The sequence below is a fragment of the Lepidochelys olivacea genome, assembly GCF_965140295.1.
Source record: "Lepidochelys olivacea isolate rLepOli2 genome assembly, chromosome: 5".
Taxonomy (NCBI): Eukaryota; Metazoa; Chordata; order Testudines; family Cheloniidae; genus Lepidochelys; species Lepidochelys olivacea.
In genome coordinates this window covers 13,482,012-13,504,849 of record NC_140415.1, presented here as the reverse complement: position 1 = coordinate 13,504,849, position 22,838 = coordinate 13,482,012, and the positions used below count along the sequence as shown (strand labels likewise).

Sequence of the window (22,838 nt, the reverse complement as noted above, 5' to 3'; positions counted from 1 at the left end):
TAGGTCTCATGATTATTACCTAGCCAAAATAATATAACAACTGCAAACCTAGGAGAGAACTACAACTGTCTAAAAGACCACTAACTCCTACCATGAACATTTCTCTTTTTATTTAAAAAACTGGGGAATGAAATGACATAAAATGCAATGAGTAGCTTGTTCAAAATATAGTGTTATTAAATGGCAAAAAAATTTGTTAACACAGAGTTAAGCTTGTTAGGCGATAGCTCATGCTGTTTCAGAAGGTCGAGTTCAGCAAAAGTCAAACTCTGAAAACCAGGAAATAAATAGTTAAGGTAAATGCCCATGTAACCTTAACTATGCCCTCTTTGAGCGATGTGCCAGTACTCCCATAACACACACACACAGACACACACACACGCTCCCACTCTGCCTTTTCACTCTAATGGACAGGTGCTACCAGCACTTGTGTTGTGCTCAAACACTGAGCCTGCTTGCCTGACAGGTGACCACACTTAGAAAATGTAACAATCACTTCAAGCCCTTTTACGACCCCTTCACACTGTTACACAAGACACCACCATAACCTATACTTTCCTATACCAACCATTAAATCCATGAACTGCTCTCATATCCCACTTTGCTAAGGACAATACCCATGGCAAGAACACCTCAGTGCCCTGCTACTGGCACAAGCTACACAATTCTGTACTGAAATGACAAAGACTGGAACCTCAAGGTACACATGCACCTCTTTCCTTTGATAACACAGAGGGGGAACTCAGCCCCAGGTCTCCTCATACCAATCATAGCTCTTCCAAACTGCTCTATCTTATTTCTCCACCATTTAATACAGCTACACCTAACACAGTGAATGCAGCTGGAGTAGATGCAGATAATTCCCAGTAGCTATTGCCAGCTCCATGGGACAGAGTTAAGGTTACATGGGTGTTTACATTAACTCTGTATTTTCTGGTTTTCAGAAGTGAGAGTTTTGCTGAACTTGACATTCCAGAGGGGCATAAGCTATCACCCGGCAACCTTAACTGCATTAATAAAGTGTTTTGCTATTTAATAATGTTTTGTTTGGAACAAGCTGTTCTTTGCCTCAGCATTTTCACACTGGTCACAGCCCCTGGAGAGGAGGCTGTTGCAGGGGCCAAAGCCATTTGGACTTGCTGAGGTAATGCGGTTGGTAAATAGGATGGTAGAACCTGATGATCCAGTCTAAAAGTGAGATGAATCACGGCATTCCACACTGAGAGAAATGCAGGCGTCGACCTGGCACTTGAAGGAGGTACCGATAGAGAAGAGAGGACAAAGGGGTAGCTCACCCTGAACTGCAACCAGGCTAAATCATAGTTTAAGCAAGGGTGCTGCCCCAGAAGCAGTGCAGGAAGCAGTCTGTGACTTTGAGGTTCATAATGTACCATTCCGTCTTTGCCTGACTGTGATGGGGCATGTAACCTGCACCCGGCCTGCACGTCTCTCAGCATGCCAGTGTAGCTATGCTAGTGTGCACACTGGTGGCCAGGGTCAAGGCTCTGCCCACTCCTCACCCCATCCTGCCCATGTGTACGGCAGAGGGCATCACAGCTCTGCAGAGGCTATATCTCTGTGCTTCTACCCATGATCGGGTATCCAAGGCAGGGAAGTAAGTGGGTGCCTTAAGTCCCTTAGTCTCCTGTACAGCTGCACAGGATGGGCTGCTTTGCCCCTTTATTACCTTTCAGTGGGGATGATGATGTCTACCTGCCTCACAGGGATTGTTGTAAGAATTGATGACTTTTCAAACTCTTGCAAGGTGCTGAGCTTCATGTAGCTCAGTAGCAATTGTGCTGCATACAGGTGAGTGAGTTTGTTTGCACCTCTCTTTGTTTAGTTCTGAAAATCTGTCGTTACTGGTATCTGGCTCTAACTAGCTCACATGTATCTTCTCGAGTGCTTACAGGTTACTCCTGTAGCTGGTTGGCTAGCTTGCAAAGAATGGGGAAAAATAGGAAGGAAGCCTAAGGCTGGACTCTCTCTTTCTAAAACATATCGGTCTGTTTATTGGTGGGTTTGATGTCTCTTCGCCCTGAAGCTCTTTCTCAAGTTTGCAACCAATTTTCCCTTCTGAATTCTTTGGTAATGTGCAAGAAAGGGGAACCAGAGTTGGTGTTTATACTCTGGGTTTTTCTCCTTTTGTCTGTAACAATGTACTGACTTGTGGCATTAGTAAAGTAAAAGCCAATACATTAGCAAAATTACCTAGTGAAAGTTTGAGCTGTGAATCAGAATGTTTGGAATTAATTATGGAAAATGAAATAAATTTCAGTTACAATAAGTTGCATTCTGAAGTTGCTTTATTAATTTGTGTCTTCACAGTGATAAAGTACCGGGTAACCGTTTGCACTGGGACAGTAAGCGGAAGCGGGACAGACGCCAACGTCTTTGTCAATCTCATTGGGGACCAGGGAGATACGGGGGAACGTATCCTCTATAACAGCATAAACACCATGAATAAATTTGAGAAAGGCAGTGTAAGTTGGCCCCGTGGCCCCGTAAGCCTGTCTGAGCATGCTGCTTAAAAAGTGCGACAGTTGGCAACTAACTGAGCTCCTTTGGGAATTGGGTTGGGGGGATGTAGTTCCTAGGACTGATTTAAAACATTGCCGACACTATCTTGATATCACAGGAGCTACATGTTGCACTGAGGCATAGGAGCCGCTGCAACCTCAGGAGATTCAGCTGCAAGCTTGGCACTGATACTTCTTGGGACAATGGGGGTTAGTGGAAATCATGTGCATGGCAGAGGTGTCCTGATAGGTTTTGAGTGGAGAGATGGTTAGGTGAGGAGGATGGTGAGAGGGAGGAGTGTCCTTTGCTTGACAATGTCTGGATGTGCATTGTCTGGCCACACCAGAAGAAAGAAAAGGAGGACTTGTGGCACCTTAGAGACTAACCAATTTATTTGAGCATAAGCTTTCGCGAGCTACAGCTCACTGCATCGGATGCATACTGTGGAAAGTGTAGAAGATCTTTTATACACACAAAGCATGAAAAAATACCTCCCCCCACCCCACTCCAAGGTAACCTATTTCCCCTTGTTTTCTCCCAATCCCCCCCCCCTCCCCAGACGCTCCTGCTAAACCCTGGATCTGCGCTGGAAATGGCCCACCCCAATTATCATACACATTGTCATTATCATACACACCAGAAGAAAGACAGGAGGCAATGGATGTGATGTCATTAGGTTGTAATTTTATTCACTTTAAATGTCTGGGAGTACCTGGTAACCAATTGTACAGTACAGGTCATCATCCTTTCCTTAATCATTTCCACATGATCCCCAACTAAGTCCCAGCTATCCTGCTGCTGGGACCCCGCCTCCCTCCTCTCATAAGAAGGGTAAGGGCACTATAAAAGGAGAGTGGGTCAAGCTCCCCACTTTATGAGACACAGGAACTCCAAGCCCCTCTTACTCAGCTTCCTTAAGGGACACTTTCCATCATCTCCTTTTCCAATCCATTTTATCCAATCACCATGGTCCCTTCCGTACTGAGTATCTGCATTGGACATCCACCACAACTTTTACAGACTAAGTGGTATTAGTTACACCCCCGCCCCCGCCCTTGCTCCCTCTCACATGGTCTCAGACCTGCTGTGAGGAAGGTGAGAAAACCCAACTTGCCTTGGCCAATTCATCAGTAAGGAGAAAATTCCTTCCCAGTGCCTCAAGGAAAAGGGCAATGAGCGTAATGCCCACAGCGGGTCAAGAGAGGGCCCAGTCCTTTTGCTATGTGAGTCCAATGAAGTTAAAAGAGGGCCTCCCCAAGGTTGCATGGGATATAAATACCCCTGGCCTCCATTCTTCTGGTCAGCAGGAAGGGCAGAGCAGTTACCTTCTTCTGACCTGGCCCCAACTGCTTCCTACTCTTCCTGTCCATCCCTGTAAGCTTTTCCCTACCTCCTCACCCATTATAGAGAGTCCTTAAAGGGGCAATGCCCCTTGTCTCTCAGCTAGCTGGACAAAGACCCACACACACAAATGGAAGACTGCGGTGAGCACTTTCATAGCATCCTGTAATGAAGCGACTCTCGTTTTGGTCTCTAGGCTGAATGTTGACTGTTGTGATGGTTTCCGGGAGAGGAGAAACTCTAGGAAACTCATCAGTCCTCCAACAATGAAAGACAGACTTCCCCCATGATCTGATGTTGGGGAGAGCAGGATATTTGGGCAGGGGAGGGAAGAGCAGAATGTTGCAGGTAAAAATCAGAAATTCATTATAAAACCAGAAGGGACCATTTGCGATAATCTAGCCTGACCTTCTGGGTAACACAGGCCATAGAACTTCCCTGAATTAATTACTGTTTCAACTAGAACAGATCTTTTAGAAAAACCCATCTTGGTTTAAAAGTTGCCCATGATGGAGAATCCACCACATGGTAAGTTGTTCCAATGGTTAATTACCTTTCCTGTTCACATTTGCACCTTATTTCTTCAATAAAATGTTTCTTCTGTGTGTTTTATTCTCATTTCCACCCCACTCGCATTGCCACACCAAATTTTCATGTCATTTTCATGCAGTTATTTTCTTGTCAGAATATCGTGTGTTTTTCTGTCCTCCCTGGAGGGCCAGGGCCAGGGATGGAGACTGTGCACTGCTTCTGTGCAAAGCATGGAATAATAGAAAGGCTTACTAGTAGGTAAGGCCACTGCATCATTAACAAGCAAATAATGCACTGATTTGACCCATGGGGTCAACCTACTTAATATGCATTCAATTGTGCCTGACACTTTGGATTTCTGGTTTTCAGTTTAAGCTGTTAAAAGCCAGGCATGCATCTCTAAGGGAAGAATTTGAGAATCTGATCAGAGAATCATTCAAATTTGCCATTTGTGTGTGGATTTTTTTAAGTCATTTTTAATTAAAAATTTTAAGTGGCAAGAAAATGTGAATAGGAAAAGTGAGATTTTCAAAACTGGCCATTTACGTTGTTCCTGCAAAATATACAGTCACAGATGGGACCTGATTTTACATTTCTAGAGCTTCCAAACTCCCACTGAAATTCTTAGAAGTCACAGGGAGTTTTGGGGGCTCCCAGGATGCAGAACTGAGCCCTTATTGTGTCTACAAAACCTGTAGTTGTGCACACAGTTGGTATTTGCATGGCAGGATGCATAGCTGTGCTTGAAAACTGTGTATTCAACTGCATATTTACTCATGCAAATGTGCATTTTGCAAGTGTAATGTATGCACATACATATTTTTTCAGACACTATTTATAGGCCCAGTTTTGAAAAGTAGGCCCAAAATGTAAGAGGAACTTTAAAAATATGGGATGATTTATTCCAGTCTACAAAGTAATAATTTTTAAACTGGAGGAAAAGTTACCTCTTACCAAATGATAGCCAAGCAAGTCTCATTTTTCTGTTAGTTTGGAAGCCTGTTTCTGTGATGTTCCAAAATCATAATCATCATAGTTCATTTCCACCAGAAACATATTTTAAGCACAGATAATACCTAGTTTCTGACTTATAAGAATGAGTTGTATGGCAATGTGCATGAAATAAATAGTGGATAATAGCAAAAATAAATTTTAGAAATCCTGCTCATACTGTAATAGCAGCCAGACTATATAAACTAACCTGGGATGCATTAAAGAATAATTGTTCTTTTGGCACTGAAAGCTGGTGAGTGAAACAGAAAGATATACAGGGCTTAACTCTGACCAAACAGAACATGTCCATTCAAAAAAATGCAATAGTTTAAATAAATTTAATCAACTAATCAATCAATTAAAAATTAAAAATAAATAAAAAACAAAAATAAGTAAAAATAAAAAAGTGCAAACCTCTAATCTAGATGCACTTAAACCAGTTTAACCCTATCTTATATTAGTTTCGCTTAAGCAGGTAGTTTACCGATGCAAGCTAAACTGATGTAAGCAAGGGTTAAACCAATTTAGTTTTTTATACATTAGCAGGTTGCACTGATGTAATTTCATTGACTTAATTTATACCAGAGTATGGTAAATGCTCATTTATTTACACCAGTGTATGCTAAGTGAGCTTAGAATCAGGTCCAGTATAGCCAACTTCATTAAGTTAGGTCAAACCTGCTAGGTTTTGATCAGTGAATAGGTATTTGTGAGTCTGATCCTGTGACCCTTTCTTATGTACGTAATTTTTGCTCACGCAAGCACACCCATTATTTTTAACACTTAAAAGTTCAGTAGTATGTTTTTCTGCCTTTTTTTGAAAGGACAGTTTTGCTGAAATCTTTTAAAACATATTTTGAAAGTAGTGGCTGATATTTTTGTAATACTCTTTCTTGGTTGGGAAAATTTGTCACCCTCCTAACCCTCTATCTGGACATTAACAAAGACAGGCCGCCACCAGCAGCAAATTTGTGCTTTCTGTGGAGAGAAGAGACAAATGCACAACAGCACTATGTTCCCTCCAATTTTCTCCTGCCTAACCAGGCATTAAAGCAAGGGGCCCTTGTGATTGCATCAGGAGCACGGTAAACTACAGTGGTCCTCTCTGTGTATATGTCTGTCTAAGGTACTTATATGGCCCCATTACTGGAGTACCTGAACACGTCACAATCTTTACATGTATTTATCCTCATAGTGCCCCCCTGGGGTGAGGAAGTGCCACCTCCATTTATAGTTGGAGAACTCAGGCACACAGAGACTTACCCTGGCTCCCCAGGAAGTCTGAGGCAGAGCAGAGAACTGAACTTGGGTTTCCCAGATCCCAGGCCAACACCCTTAGAACTGGACCATCCTTCCTCCCTACTAGGGGGAGGTATGAGACTATGGGTAGGAGTAAGCACCCAAAAGCTCTGGCTGCCGTTGCTTTATCAATCCCACCCTATGAGTCTAGCACAGATGTTCCGGTTCATTCTTTGGTAAATTAACTTGAACTTAATGCATTCACCTGCTTCTGAGGGATCTTCTCCATCCTGCAGCTCTGGGATTGGTTTGATCACAGTAATAAATGCTTGTGTTTCGTTTTGTTTCTTAGGAGCAATATTCCCTAATCTTGTTTCTTTTTCTCTCTGTCAAAGGCTGATGAGTTCTACATTGAAGCAGTGACTCTGAAGCAGGTGAGGAGGGTGAGGATAGGGCATGACGGCAAAGGAGGAAGCAGTGGCTGGTACCTTGACAAAGTGATAGTGAGGGAAGAAGGGCAGCCAGAAAGTCAGGCTGTGGAATTCCCATGCCACAGGTACTGGAAATGATGCTCTCAAATGATGCCTGTATTTACTGATCTGTCACACTTCTAAGAGCCTCATTACCGTTCAGGCTTGGACTCTTCTGAGCTCATCTAAATCCTGCCAGATAATTTTTTTGCTTGGCCTCAAAGCAAAATGTGTGGATTGGGAGATTAAGTATAATATGGCCCTCTCCTACTAAATAGGCAGCAATCTGAAGAATAAACTTTACAGCCAATGGGGCTGAGGATTTCCCAGAGACAAAATGCAACCTTCTGGTGATGAATCCAATGTCAATGCAACCTCCTCCTGCAGGAACATTCGCATTGCTTCTGCAGCCTCCTACTTTTGTTGCAGATGGGGGGCCTTCTTCTGCCCCCACATGCATGTCCCATGATCCTGAGAGCTGCGGCATGCTAGTCTCTTGTTGGGAGTATGCAAAATCGATAAGATGCTGTCATTAAAACTCACCACTGGAACGGAAGTGCAGATCGCCCAAGGGCAGGTGGGAATTGAAGAGAAAAGGGCCCGTGACTCTGCCACCCAGGCAAGTTACAAATGTATTCTTCTCTTTCCTCAAGACAATAAGTGGCCGGAAAGAAGGTATGAAGCTTCCCTTGGAGAAGCTATAGCTAGCACTCATTTTCACATCCCACACACAAGTGCTAGCCAGTATCTGCCTCAGTGTGGAGAGTGCAAATAATCAATAGCTAGGTGGAAACATTGCAGACACAGCTTCAACACAGAGTCCTGGGTCCTTCAAATCCCACCTTTCTTTGCAGAGGATTTCATGCTTTGCAGGGTGAATTCCACGGAATAACAATGAATTCCTGTTTTTAAAAATATAAGGCATGCTCTTCCCACAGGACTGGTAGAATTTTATATACTAATATGATTATTCTCAAATTGCCAACAAAGGTAAAGCCACTGAGTCTGATTCTGATCTCATGTTGGTATAACCGGCAATTACTCCCCTGAAGTCAGTGTAAAACAATGTGAGCTCAGAATGAGGCCCACTGAATTACTAAAGCCACATCACATAACAGAGAGCAGAGCCAACTTGCCAGTGATGTAGAATTTGACACGAGATGCGACATGTTCATTGCAAAAATTGGGCAAGTTTCCAAATTATAGCCCCCTTAACCACAAAATAAACCCATCATGTTATGATGTTACCACTTTTTAATACCCATTTAATAAGTTAACTCACAATATAGTAACCAGACAGGCATTGATTTGGACATGAAATGTCCACATTGAGAACTGTTATGCTGAGTATCTTCAGAGATCTTCACAAGTCTAGCCATGTGATACATATAGCTCACATTAATGGCTACTTCTGAATAACCTCATGACTGAAGCCACTTAATTAATGGCCTTCATCCCCTTGGGATGAAGATCCTGTTCTAGTAAGGTTACGCTAAAGCACTTGGCACACCATCCAGTTGTGGAAGAAAAGATTTCATTGACCGTTAAAAACAACAACCATAAACAAGAGACTGCAAATTAAGACCTGACTGTAGACTATCCAGCTTGCACATTCAGCCTTCGCACCATGAATCACTGGATTCTGCTCTTCTTGTGTTTTCCATGATCTGTTGTCCAAGTGAGACCATTGTCACTCACATGGGTTGTTTTGCTGTCCTTGTGCCACCATTATCTGTTCCTCTCAGATGGAAATGGTCACATGACCAACAGAGTGGGAGTAAGTGGAGTACTGTTCCTACCACTGCCTCTGGTGCCTGCGTCTTCTGCAGGATCATGAGAAAGTGGAGCAGAATGACTGTCTACAGTTGTCGTGGAGGCTGGAAGTATCTGAAGGCAAAGGTGCTCACCCACTGCATCCTCCATAGGAATGAATAAACTTGTCCATGACCAGCAGCGTTTGGATGCTTCCATTCCTGCTGGCCAGGGATACCTCCAATTCCCTTGCTGCTCTGGATATCATTCAGAGAGGCCTGCTCCTCCAGGATACAGATACTTCTAGAAACCTGGCTAGGAGGAGCAGCCCTTTCTTAATGAGCCAAGGCAAGCAAGTGGTAATGAGAGGTAGAGACTACAGTTCAGAAAGGCCAGGGAGAGCATCTGTCTCAGTCAATCTGTTGCCAGCTGGTGGATATGTTGTTGTACCCATCACCCTTCTCTTCTGTGGCCTTATCATGTTCAATTGTTACCTATAGCACATTGACAAAGTCCAGGGGAAATAATTTTTTTTTCTGCTGTGTCCTGTTATTTAGGACTGGTCCAGGGACATGCTCTGAGCTCAGCTGCTTCTGCTGTGATCCAGCAGAGCCAGAGCACAAATACCTTCTTCCAACAGGAACAGATTATACTGGTGCAGAAGATGCTAAACCTTCTCCCGCCGATCTGGATGCACTAAGATATAGGAAATACTTCCATTGTGGGGTGCTGGTTACACAGCTCTCATGATGTCTGATGCCGCAAGGACACCAACATGGATTTCCTTTCCATGTAACACACTGAAGTCTGTTTTGTTCTTCTCATTTACGTGTATAAACACGTGGCTAAGATTTTTATTAATTTAAAAGCTTTTAACAATAAGCATTTATGTAGCACTGGAGGAAGATGCACTAATTAAATCACAACAGTCCTACAAGGAGTATTAGCAAAGTGAGGTACAGAGAAACTAAATGGATTAACAGTGAGTTTGTGGCAGAGCCAGGACTAGAATCCCGGAGTAATGTCTCCCAGTCCTGTGCTTTAAACTACCAAAATAGTTGCTGTAAAGAAAATGTAATGGCTCAGAGTTATTCTCAGAGTCAGTGCATTAAAAATGCTCCTTTGAAGTACATTTCCAAGAGCTCTGCGTAAGCTCAAAAGTGTGACTCTCACACCAACAGAAGTTGGTCCAATAAAAGATATTACCTCACCCACCTTGTCTCTCTAATATCTGAGTGTTCTTTACAGAGTGCTAGCTCATCATTCAGATGCCTTGAAATTTTTTATGACTTTCTGACATTAGAATAATTCAGATTTTTTCAAAGTGAATCACTGAACCATTCAGTGCAATGACTGAAGCCATCTGTATATTATAAGTACTTTACAGTTTGGGTGCTATAAACATAAATAGTGCTCACAATAAAAAGGATAAATGAAAGGGCTGAATCAAATAAGAACCACCTTTCCCACCCAAACCTAGAACCACACCTATATTGAGGATCAAAGCTTAAGTTTTTTATTTTTCATTTTCACTTTGGGGCTTTGTGCAAGGACAGGAGCGGAGGAGCTGACATTCAGTAAAAGAGGCTGCTTTCATAATATCCCAGGCAGAAATGAAATGGAAATCAAAGACAGCCCAATCTCATGTTAGGCCACATCCTCAGCTGGTGTAAATCATTATACCACCGTTGAAATGATTTTATACCGGCTGGGAATATGGCTTGATATTTCTAGCTGAGCTTTGCAGACCCAAGAAATCTGAATATTTGTGATAAGCTTTGGATAAGTGTCCAAACCTGACCCGAATCTCTGAACTTCTTGTGGTTTTCACATCATTGTGTGTTTTGTAAATATTTGTGCAATATGGGATTACAGAACATCATTTTAGCCTGATAGTGTGTGTAGCTCAGAGTGGTACCAGACTGAGGTATGTGTGTGTTAGAAATATGTGGACAGATGTATGTAAACTACCTAGGGATTATTGATGATTTTACATTGCAAACCAAATGCTTCTACAAGCACTTTGTACAAGAAGTACTTTGGCTGTTAGGTCGAATGAATGCTATTTTAAATGGCCTGATGTGTTTAGAATGTGTTGATCCATTAATGTCATGTGTTTATATATAACCTAGTTGACATCATTCTAAACCTTGTTCATTATACACAGAGTTCTTTTGTCCCTCCGAATTTTTGCAAACCATGCTGCTGGGCATGGGAGGTACCTTGAGCTTGATGTACAAGGGACAAATATGTAGATACAAGTGCTTTATGGCGTTCCATTGTGACACCAGTGGAACAACATTTGAATGGCACGTTGTGCGGGAAAAAGGAGAAACAAGAATGTGTTGCAAATCAAAATCACTCATCTATCATTATTCACACGTCTTCATCTTGCGCTGCTTGAGGAGACGGTGTCCTTGCCACAGCCTGCTAGTCTTTTGGTTAACACAAGATTGGGCAATGGTAGCTGCCTTAAGTCATTTCTGTTGGTGGTCTATCCCCATCTTTCTTTCACCAGCCTGTAGCAAGCTTTCCACACCTGATTTAAACTCTTCCTTGCCTCTTCATCAGTAGCCCCCGGCAAAGAGCAAAGCTCTTCTCCAGAGCAGTCTTTCTTCATGAATTCCCTTGCGGCACTCCCTTCTCCACCAGGGAAGCAGTTAATATTTTCCCTTCTGCACCCAAAGTTCTGTTTCTTGTGGAAGACATTTTGATTCTTTCACCTTGGCTCAGGAGGTGTCCTTGGATTCACTCCATATTGGGTGATTGCACCAGCAACAGTGAAGGATACAAAAACAACCACATATACACCAGCAACAGAGGAAGCAGCTTCCAAGATGACTGATGCTAGATTAGCACAAAAAGCAGCTGGCATAAAGTCAGCTATCCCAGGGGCTTCTCTCTTTCTGAAGGGCATTCTGAATTGAGAGGATCATGGGGTGGGCAGAAATTAAGTTCTGTTTTCTGGGGGCACCCCATTTAAGTTCCATGTATGCAGAGGCATCTTGACTTTTGTGATGACTTAATTCCCTAGTTGTTGGATACCTGTCCAAGAGTGGGACCACTGAATCAACATCAAGGACTACACAACACACAGGTACTAAGGATCAGTTGCAACAGGTAAAAAAACCCCAAACCAATGACTAATACAAAGACTTCCTTCCGTAAGACACATGTTCTGGTACGCTCTTCATGTGTCCTCCATACACTCCACACTTGGCTCCAATTCTTTACATCAATCTCTCATTCTTCAACACAGATAGCTGTGCTTCTATATCCCTACAGTCCATCTCACTCACCAACAAGGGCGAACATCGCACCTGATAACCTACCACAGTGTTAAACTGATATTTCTTCATGCTGATATAATTACCGCTAAACCTCTCCAACACACATGGCCACATGTTTTACAGAGTGAAAGGGAAGAATACTGGGTAGATTACATACCCGACAACCAACAAAAGATTAGTGGGGAGACTGGGGTGGGGGGAATGGCATTACATGTGTCTCTCTTCTGCATGCTGCCGGGCACTTAGTCTTGCTGCAAAATCCTGGTGGCTATTTCATGTTCCCCTTATGAATTCTGGGCTACAGAATATTCCTGGGGCTGTTGCCAACTCTGAGTTCTGCTTCGTGTTTGGTGTTCCTGCAAACTGCTGTTTCTTCCACATAGCACCTGTGCTGATATTATTTCTGTGTGCAGGGGTGGGTGCAGAAAGGAGATTCTAACTCTTTTTTTTTTCAGATGGAGGGAATTAGAACCTGACAAATTAAAAAAAAAAAACTAGCAAAACTGGTGGGAAAGGGAGTTGGTAGCTCAGGGGATTGATCATTGGCTCTGGATCCCTTCATCTCTAGATCACCATTCAAATCCAGATGGTAGTGACTTTGAAGGTGTTACAGCTTGATGAGTGTTTGGCCTATGAGAAAGGAAAAGATGGTCTCATTCTAATTGTTGGTTGATATTTGTCCACATTCTAAAACCACCGCCTCATCCACTCTCATTGGCTTCCTTGTAATAGCAGTCACAGCAGCAAAGCTGAAGATTGAATATGATGGAAACTGAACTGCCCTCTCCCTTTGTGTAATGGGTAAGGATGGAGTACATTGACAGAGGACAGTGTGGGGAAACTTGCCTTGCTTCTGCGCAGCGCTTGTTCAGTCCACAGTTCTGTTTGTGCCAGTTCTCTCTCTCTAATTAGCCTAATGATTTGCTGTTACATGAATGTTGTGATGCAAATATATTCCTCCCTCCCTCCTGTGTTAGCACTCCAGGGTGAAGCATGCTACTTCCACAGCACATCCAGCTCTGAAATCGAGAGGCAAGGTCCAAAAATATAATTCAGCTCTTGTCTGGTTTCCTGGTTACCCATAGAAAGCGTAGGATGAAAAGATAAAGGAATCGGCAGTCATAAGAAAAGATGTCAATAGCCATATCTGATATTATTGTCAGAATAAAAGACAATAAGAATTTCTGGATAATGGGCAAGATTTTCAAAAGGCCCAGCCTGTTTGCCGGAGTGATTTGTATCTGCTGAATTTACACCTTCTATGTAAATGCAAATGCGAGTCACAATAGATGCACCTCTACCTGTGTTGCAAATGGAAGATGGACCTTTTGAAAATATTAGCTGTTGGTGAATTTAGACTAATGTGTGACTGCTGCAGGGTTAGATCACACTCATGTTAACTAGGTCTCGTCTTCTTCACAGATGGATAGCCACCTAAAAATGTCACTTTATCTACGCAGTGTTACTTTTTGTTACATACTGTATCTGTCTGGACCTTTAAAACCCTGAATGTGGTAAATATTAGGAGATAACTTACTTCTATTTGCAAACCAGATGGCTTGACAAAAATGAGGATGATGGTCAGATTGTTCGAGAGTTAGTACCGGCTGGGGATTCACCGATCCTGAAAAGTGAGTTTGGTCTGGGATGAAGAAGGCTTTGGGTTGGGCTATTTATTTATGTTTAAATTAACAGGAAAACTACAATATTTATACCAATAACATCTAAGAAATGTGTGCTGGGCCATATGGGGGGAAATCTCTGATCTTTAAATCATAGTTTATGAATGGCATTAATTTGCATACAAGAGGATGACCGCTACATTTTTGTGTAATGGAAAGAATTTTTAAAACATTTTAAGAATGGCTTGTTTTGTGTGACTAGAAATTGGATCCTTAAACATTTGTCTCCTGTGCAGGGTGAATTCCATTGAATAACACTGAATTTCAGCCAATCCAAAAAAAAAAAAAAAAAACAAGACAAAGATGACAACCCTCCCTTATCAGGATTTTAAGGCATCAAGAGTGTAATTTCCTAAAACATTGCTAAATGAGAACAAGAACATAGCTCTTAGTAATTATTTTGCATGCAAAAAAAAATGGCTAAAATCAAACTGTAGGCACAAAAGTAGATAAAGGCTACTTCAGTTTCTAAAAAGCTTACTTTTTTGTGTTTTGGTGGTAATCTAACCCTGTGGGTCTGTCATCAGACATTCTCAGTCCATTTGTATATCTGTTATGTTTTTCACCACTTGTATAGCTGGTGAACACATCTCATAGGTTTATGAGCTCCTTCCAGTCTGCTCCTCTGGGCAAGACTCTGATGCAAATGTTTCCAAGCCTCTCTCATTCATGCTTGTGTTCTATTCTAGTTTGCAGCAAGCTTCAGTGATTCAGGATGAACTTTGGCAGTGCATCATGTGTCTGTGTTGTGTACATTAATATCTCTTTAGATGTCAGCTATCACATCAGTGTGAAGACAGGAGATGTTCCTGGAGCCAGCTCAGATTCTAAAGTTTTTATCAAACTGTATGGTGACAAGGCAAACACCAGCAAGGAGCCTCTGTTAGTTTCTGATAATGACCTAGGCAATTACTTTGAACGTGGGCGAGTGGATGAGTTTATTTTAGAGACACTGGATATTGGAAAGGTAAGACTTCATTACAAGTGGGTCAGTATTATATGCAAGTGATTTGTGTACTAATCAGCACAGTACTAAGGGAACTACTGCACTGAAAGAGAATCTGACCTTTGGACAAAATGTTACAAACCACATTTTCAAATAGGCTGCTACAATTGCAACTAGGGATTTTTCATAGATACCATGGTGTCTGCACATGTAAGGCAATGTTTCCATGTGCAGTGTGGCTCTCTGGCTACCTAACTGTCCAAATTGCATGTTTAAGGGAACATTGTATGTTCACAAGATGATACATATAGAAAAGGTTTGCATGCACACAGTGAAAGAACAGAACATACGTGGGAAGTAGATTTTTATTTTATTAAGTAAATGCCTTCCTTGTTCTCCTCGCCCCTTTTTGCTTTTTCTTTTCAAGATCAACCGACTTCTGATTGGACATGATAATGCAGGGCTCCGATCTGGTTGGTTCCTGGCTAGTGTCCAGATCACAGTTCCTGTCCATGGAAGGCAGTACATGTTCCCATGCAACCGATGGCTTGACAAAGACGAGGCTGATGGGAAAGTGGAGGTGGAGCTCTACCCAAGTGAGATTGTGTCCATTGAGAAATGTGAGAGAGCAAAGCATTTGATGTTATTGTTATTATTATTAATATTATTATTAATAATAATTATCTGTATTATTGTAGTGCCTAAAAGGCCTTGGGATGAATCAGGACCCCATTGTGCTAGGTGCTGTACAAACCCAGAAAAGACAGTCTCTGCCCCAGTGAGCTTACAATCTATGTATAAGACAAGAGATAACAAATGGATACAGACATATGGACAAGGAAACAATGATGCAATATTGGTCGGCATGATAGGCAGTGGTAGCAGCACACTGTTTGTGAAAGTGAATGATAAAGCCCTGTTGCTGTGGTCATTTACAATCAGATGAGAAAAAATGAAAAAAAAAACCACAAGAAAAAAACACTCTCGGGTTTATTCTTGCATTGACAGGGTTATTGCTGTGATGATGATGTAATCGGCCTCCTCCATATCTGACTTCTGAGATTCTAGGAAGAACCTAGGCTATGGCCAGGCTCAGTGCAGTCAGACACTGGGATTCCCTTGCTGCAACATCAAGGCCTCTCACTGCTGACCTGCAGCTACCATGCTCTTCCAGCATCCTCACACGGCTCTTCCAGTTCATTACAGTCTTGACTTGCAACAGCATCTGAATTTTCAGTCCCTAGTCTCTCTTGAGGAGAGAAGTTTTATGATAGATACGGATGAAGATCCATTCTGGTTTTGACTGACATCAGTACATTAATTTTCATTGAGAACCAAGATTAAAAGTTGACCTCATGTCCCAAGGAGGAAAAACGTGGTGCATTTCCCCACTGCTCCATGTAGCTCCCTGCTTGCTCCTGTGTGATGGAGAGGTTCTAACCTCTCCATAGTTAATGTGGCAATGAGGTTCAATTTTTAAGGCCCTATTAGTACCCCTCTAACTTTGAGTTGAGAAATTCACTTGACCTGACAAGCCAGTGGTCTGATGGAGAATATTTTTATCATCCGCTACTGGACCAGGCCAGACTATTTTTCTTGCATGAAAGGAAATTCAGGATCTGGTAAAATAACTCCTCTTGCATTCTCAACCAAAGTATTCCCCTTCAGGGAAATGTATATAGGTCCATTTTCCAGGTGGGGTAAGAGCAACAGAGTTTCTGAATGACTTGCCAAGAGTCTATATGGGAAGTCTGTGAGTGGTAGACATTTGGGGTATGTCTATGTTGCAGCTGGGAACAAGCCTCCCATCCTGGGTAGACAGACTTGCACTAGTTCCTTTGGAACTAGTGGGCTAAAAATCCCAGTGTGGATGTTGAGGAGTGCAAGCCTGAGTCCAAGGTCGCCTGGACCCCGTAGGTCTGAGCTCATGCAGCTGATCCAGGCTGCAGCATTCATACTGCTACTTTTAACCTGCGAACTGAATAGAGCTAGTGTGAATTTTTCTACCTGGAGAGGCACGCACCCAGCTGCAGCATAGACATGCCCATATTGTATCCACTAGATCATTCAGACTGATCTCTGTACTGAGTTTGGCTACTTGTAAAATTAGAACATCAGACAAATAATAATGTTTAGCTTGAGTTTGGAGAGCTGCAGATTTTTAAAGCCGTATTATTAGACACATTTTGCAGGTGGTTTTACCAAAGCAGAATGTGTCAGAGCCATTTCTGGGAGGTACCCTTGAGATAGGCACTGGCTGTGGAGCCATGCATTGTTTTATACATGGTAAAAAATATCCTTTGTGTATTATAGACAATAATTAATTTTCATCTCAAAGCAATTCTATGCACTTCACCATTAGCAAACCCACCCCAGAATTAAACTAAGGAGCTTTGTGTATTAATTCCTCCATTACATTTATTTTTTCTTTTGGAATAGTGGTAAATTATGAGGTGTCTATAGTTACGGGGGACATGCGGGCAGCAGGCACCAATGCAAATGTCTTCATGCAGCTTTATGGCGAGACTGGCAAAAGTGAGTTGATCACCTTGAAAAGCAGGTCAAACAACTTTGAGAGGGGAGCAACCGATATTTTTAAGGTATGATGAAGGCAGCCTTTACTGTTTATCTGAAGGGAAAGAAATGAGAACCAAAATAATGTACTTTTAACAAAATGGCAAAGCATGTTCACTTTTCAACCTTCCTGCTCGACTGGCTTTTGTACTTCATGAAAAATAGACTAGTCTCCCTTTCAGGTTTCCATGCACTAGTATTTAGGATGCAGGCACCGTAGAAGAAAAGAAGTATTCATTTTAGCTTTGCAAAACATTTGTAAACCTATATTTTTGGCCTTGATCTAGTGGCATTCTCCCTTAAGTTTCAATTAAGCTTTTGTATTTAATCGAAAAAGCATGCATGACATATTGTCATGCTTACTTTGGAATGTGCCATTAATCACACATGGCACTTGCGATAGAGATACACATGATTGGCTCAACTCTGCCAATCGTTGCTACTGGAATTACTACTCTTCGTTTCGTAGGAAAGTGTACTCAGATTGTGCTAATAGTGTTGGGGGGTACAGAGCCATGTCATCCCAGGAAGCATGCTGTTTTTAAGGGGTGCATCGTATGCTCTTCTGTACTTTATCTGTTGAAGGTGCTAACAGTACCCTCCTACCATAGTATCTGAGCACCTTATGGTGTCTCTATTGTATTCTTCCTTGACACCTCCCACCAGGGTTTGGAAGGGCAGTGCTATTATCCCTACTTGCAGAGGGAGAACTGAGGCACAGAGAGACTAAGTGACTTGCTAAGGCCACATGGTAAGTCTAGTGGAGAAGAGAATTGAACCTGGGCCATCTGAGTACTAGGCAAGTGCCCTAACCTCTGGGTCTCAGTCAGCCTGGGCCTAGCAACCAAGGAGTTAGTGCAGGAACTGCCGGCCAATGCTGATTGGCTGCCTGACAGCACCTGGGAGAATAAAAGGGCTGAGGGGTGGGGCAGCTGCCAATGGAGCAAGGTGGTTAGAGAAAGAAGGTCCTGCCAGCAAGCTGATGAGAAGCCTCCCCCGGGTGACAACAACCCAAAGAAGAGCAGATCAGAGGCACAGGCTGCAGAAGCCTACAGAACCAAGAGAGGAAGGAAGGAGCTCAACAGGGGAATTGTTGAGGACTGATTCTGCCTGCCTGGGTTCAGGGCCCTGAGCTGGAACCCAGTGGAGTGGGTAGCCTGGGTTCCCCTACCTAACACTTTTTAAAGGAAGTAAATAAGAACACTTAGGAAGTCCAGGTTCTAGCTTGAATGAGATGGATAATTAATGACTTCATTACACCTCTCATAAGCGGGAAGCAGCATGGTCAGGAATAGGCCGATGTGTGTGCTGTTTCTTTAAGTCTACTGAAGAAAACTGGGCAGAAGGGAGGGATAGGTGTGGCAGTGTCTAGGCACAAGTCCTATCATGAAGGAGAGTGAGGGATAAAATGTTTCCTTTGTTCTAATAACGTTCCCTGTTAAGAAACTGACTTGTTCAGTGATTCTTTACCATTGTCACATTATGCCTTGTACATGTAGGGATAAAGTGAGAAAGGCTAAAAGTCAGGTAGAGTTGGACCTTGCAAAGGGAATTAAAACCAATAGTAAAAGGTTCTATAGCCATATAAAGAAGAGGAAAACAAAGAAAGAAGAAGTGGGACCTCTAAACACTGAGGATGGAGTGGAGGTCAAGGATAATCTAGGCATGGCCCAATATACTTTGCCTCAGTCTTTAATAAGGCTAAAGAGGATCTTAGGGATAATGGTAGCATGACAAATGGGAATGAGGATATGGAGATAGATATTACCATATCTGAGGTAGAAGCGAAACTCGAACAGCTCAATGGGACTAAATCGGGGGGCCCAGATAATCTTCACCCAAGAATATTAAAGGAATTGGCACATGAAATTGCAAGCCCATGAGCAAGACTTTTTAATGAATCTGTAAACTCAGGGGTTGTACCATATGACTGGAGAATTGCTAACATAGTTCCTGTTTTTAAGAAAGGGGAAAAAAGGTGATCCAGGTAACTACAGGCCTGTTAGTTTGACATCTGTAGTATGCAAGGTCTTGGAAAAAATTTTGAAGGAGAAAGTAGTTAAGGACATTGAAGTCAATGGTAAATGGGACAAAATACAAAAGATAGATCATGCTTTTACAAAAGATAGATCATGCCAAACCAACCTGAGCTCCTTCTTTGAGAAAGTAACAGATTTTTTAGACAAAGGAAACGCAGTGGATCTAATTTACCGAGATTTCAGTAAGGCATTTGATACCGTGCCACATGGGGAATTATTAGTTAACTTGGAAAAGATGGGGATCAATATGAAAATTGAAAGGTGGATAAGGAACTGGTTAACAGGGAGACTACAGCGGGTCATACTGAAAGGTGAACTGTCAGGCTGGAGGGAGGTTACCAGTGGAGTTCCTCAGAGATCGGTTTTGGGACCAATCTTATTTAACCTTTTTATTACTGACTTTGGCACAAAAAGTGGGAGTTTGCTAATAAAGTTTGCGGATGATACAAAGCTGGGAGGTATTTCCAATTTAGAGAAGGACCGGGATATCATACAGGAGGATCTGGATGACCTTGTAAACTGGAGTAATAGTAATAGGATGAAATTTAATAGTGAGAAGTGTGAGGTCATGCATTTAGGAATTAACAAGAATTTTAGTTATAAGCTGGGGACGCATCAATTAGAAGTAACGGAGGAGGAGAAGGACCTTGGAGTATTGGTTGACCACAGGATGACTATGAGCTGTTAATGTGATGTGGCCCTGAAAAAAGCTAATGCAGGCTTGGGATGCATCAGGAGAGGTATTTCCAGTAGAGATAAGGAGGTTTTAGTACCGTTATACAAGGCACTGGTGAGACCTCACCTGGAATACTGTGTGCAGTTCTGTTCTCCCATGTTTAAGAAGGATGAATTCAAACTGGAACAGGTACACTGAAGGGCTACTCGGATGATCTGAGGAATGGAAAACTTGTCTTATGAGAGGAGACTCAAGGAGCTTGGCTTGTTTAGCCTAACTAAAAGAAGGTTGAGGGGAGATATGATTGCTCTCTATAAATATATCAGAGGAATAAATACCGGAGAGGAAGAGGAATTATTTAAGCTCAGTACCAATGTGGACACAAGAACAAATGGATATAAACGGGCCACCAGGAAGTTTAGACTTGAAATTAGACGAAGGTTTCTAATCGTCAGAGGAGTGAAGTTCTGGAATAGCCTTCCAAGGGAAGCAGTGGGGGCAAAAGACCTATCTGGCTTCAAGATTAAACTCAATAAGTTTATGGAGTAGGTGGTATGATGGGATAACATGATTTTGGTAATTAATTGATCTTTAACTATTCATGGTAAATAGACCCAATGGCCTGTGATGGGATATTAGACGGGGTGGGATCTGAGTTACCCAGGAAAGAATTTTCTGTAGTATCTGGCTGGTGAAACTTGCCCATATGCTCAGGGTTCAGCTGATCACCATATTTGGGGTCGAGAAGGAATTTTCCTCCAGGGCAGATTGGCAGAGGCCCTGGGGGTTTTTCACCTTCCTCTGTAGCATGGGGCACAGGTCACTTGCTGGAAGATTCTCTGCACCTTGAAGTCTTTAAACCATGATTTGAGGACTTCAATAGGTCAGACATAGATGAGAGGTTTATCGCAGGAGTGGGTAGGTGAGATTCTGTGGCCTGCATTGTGCAGGAGGTCAGACTAGATGATCATAATGGTCCCTTCTGACCTTAATATCTATGAATCTCAGAGCACTTTATAAAGGTTGGTGTCATCCCCATTTTACAGATGGGGAGATGTAGGCACAGAGACAGAGCCGTCCCTAGCAATTCTGGGGCCCTACGCAGCCCCCCCTGTGTGGGGAGGGGCGGCAGGCCAGTGGGCTGGAGGCCTCTGTGGGGACCCGGGGGGGGGGCAGGGCCCAGGCCTCCACAGGGGGGCAGGGCTGGCTTGGGGGGGAAGGGGAGAACCACCTCCCGCACTCACCAGCAGCGCGGCTGAGGCTGGGTTGCTGCACTCCCGCTGCTGGTGAGTGCAGGCCCAGCCCGGCTGCAGAGCTCAGGGGAGTAGGGGCGGGGGCCCTGGGCAAGAGCCGGAGCAGGGGCTGGAGCAGCACGCCGCTGCGCAGGGCACCAGGAAATTTGGTGCGCTATGCAGCTGCGTACTTTGCGTATGGGTAAGGACAGCCCTGTGCAGAGAGGATAAAGTGATTTCATTCGGTCCCCAGAGGCAGAGCCAGAAATAGAACCCAGGTCTCCTGGGTCTGAGTCCAGTGTTCTATCCACTAGGTCATACTGCCCCCGTGAGACAGAGATATGCATTCCTTTCTGGGGTCTGCCACTGCCTTGCTTTGTGTGTTTGTACAGCTCTGTTAACCTCTCTCAGCCTCCGTTTCTTCATCTGCAAAACAGGGACAACTCCTTTGCGTGTCTCGAGATCCTTGAATGACCAGCACTTTATAAACACTTATCATTTGTTATAGAGACAAGGGTGATGAGGTAATATCTTTTATAAGACCAACTTCTGCTGGTGAGAGAGCCAAGCTTTTGAGCTATACAGGGTTCTTCTTCAGGTTAACATATTTCTAGGGTTAACTACTTAAGCTAAACATTCTGCTCCACCTTGTATTTAGCTGTGATATTCTGAGTTCATTCCCCAGACCTGAAGAAGAACTCTGTTTAAGCTCAAAAGCTTGTCTCTCAGCAGCAGAAGTTGGTCCTATAAAATATATTACCTCACCCACCTTGTCTCTCTAATATCCTGGGACCAACACAGCTACAACAACACTGCATATATAATTTGTTATAACATTTCAAATACCAGCTGTACATTCGTCTGTTTCTAAAGTAAATGATCTTCTCCTGACATATTAAATCTTACAGATTTTTATCAATCTTCTACGTAAATCACTCTATTTACATAGCCATGATTGTTTTCTATTAAATGCTTACACAATTTGGAAACCTTAAGTTTAATGTGTGTGACAGGGTCGGGCCAGATGGCAATAAGAGAGTAATAGAAGGCAGATATATTAGCCCCAGGCTAAGTAGGTCCCTTTTCCCTGGGTAAGGTAACAGGGAAGGTTCCAGAACAATCAGGAACCTTCTGGAGACAATTAAGACAGGCTGATTAGAACACCTGCAGCCAATCAAGAAGCTGCTAGAATCAATTAAGGCAGGCTAATCAGGGCACCTGGGTTTTAAAAAGGAGCTCACTTCAGTTTGTGGTGTGTGTGTGTGAGGAGCTGGGAGCAAGAGGCACTAGGAGCTGAGGGTGAGAAGGCGTACTGCTGGAGGACTGAGGAGTACAAGCATTATCAGAGACCAGGAGGAAGATCCTGTGATGAGGATAAAGAAGGTGTTGGGAGGAGGCCATGGGGAAGTAGCCCAGGGAGTTGTAGCTGTCACACAGCTGTTCCAGGAGGCACTCTAGACAGCTGCATTCCACAGGGCCCTGGGCTGGAACTCAGAGTAGAGGGTGGGCCCAGGTTCCCCCCAAATCCTCCCAACTCCTGGTCAGACACAGGA

At 43.0% G+C, this 22,838-nt stretch overlaps 1 protein-coding gene across 1 annotated transcript in view; it reads left to right on the top strand.

The window, feature by feature from the left end:
• The window catches only part of LOXHD1 (lipoxygenase homology PLAT domains 1), a gene marked incomplete at its 5' end in the record, with an annotated part of 327,020 nt that overhangs the window by 173,370 nt on the left and 130,812 nt on the right, over positions 1 to 22,838 (top strand). Inside the window, 6 exons of the mRNA XM_084628053.1 lie at positions 2,329 to 2,483; positions 7,020 to 7,180; positions 13,691 to 13,767; positions 14,589 to 14,785; positions 15,192 to 15,384; positions 17,204 to 17,364. Of these exons, the coding sequence (XP_084484179.1) occupies positions 2,329 to 2,483; positions 7,020 to 7,180; positions 13,691 to 13,767; positions 14,589 to 14,785; positions 15,192 to 15,384; positions 17,204 to 17,364 (944 nt within the window). The remainder of the gene's footprint in view (positions 1 to 2,328; positions 2,484 to 7,019; positions 7,181 to 13,690; positions 13,768 to 14,588; positions 14,786 to 15,191; positions 15,385 to 17,203; positions 17,365 to 22,838) is intronic.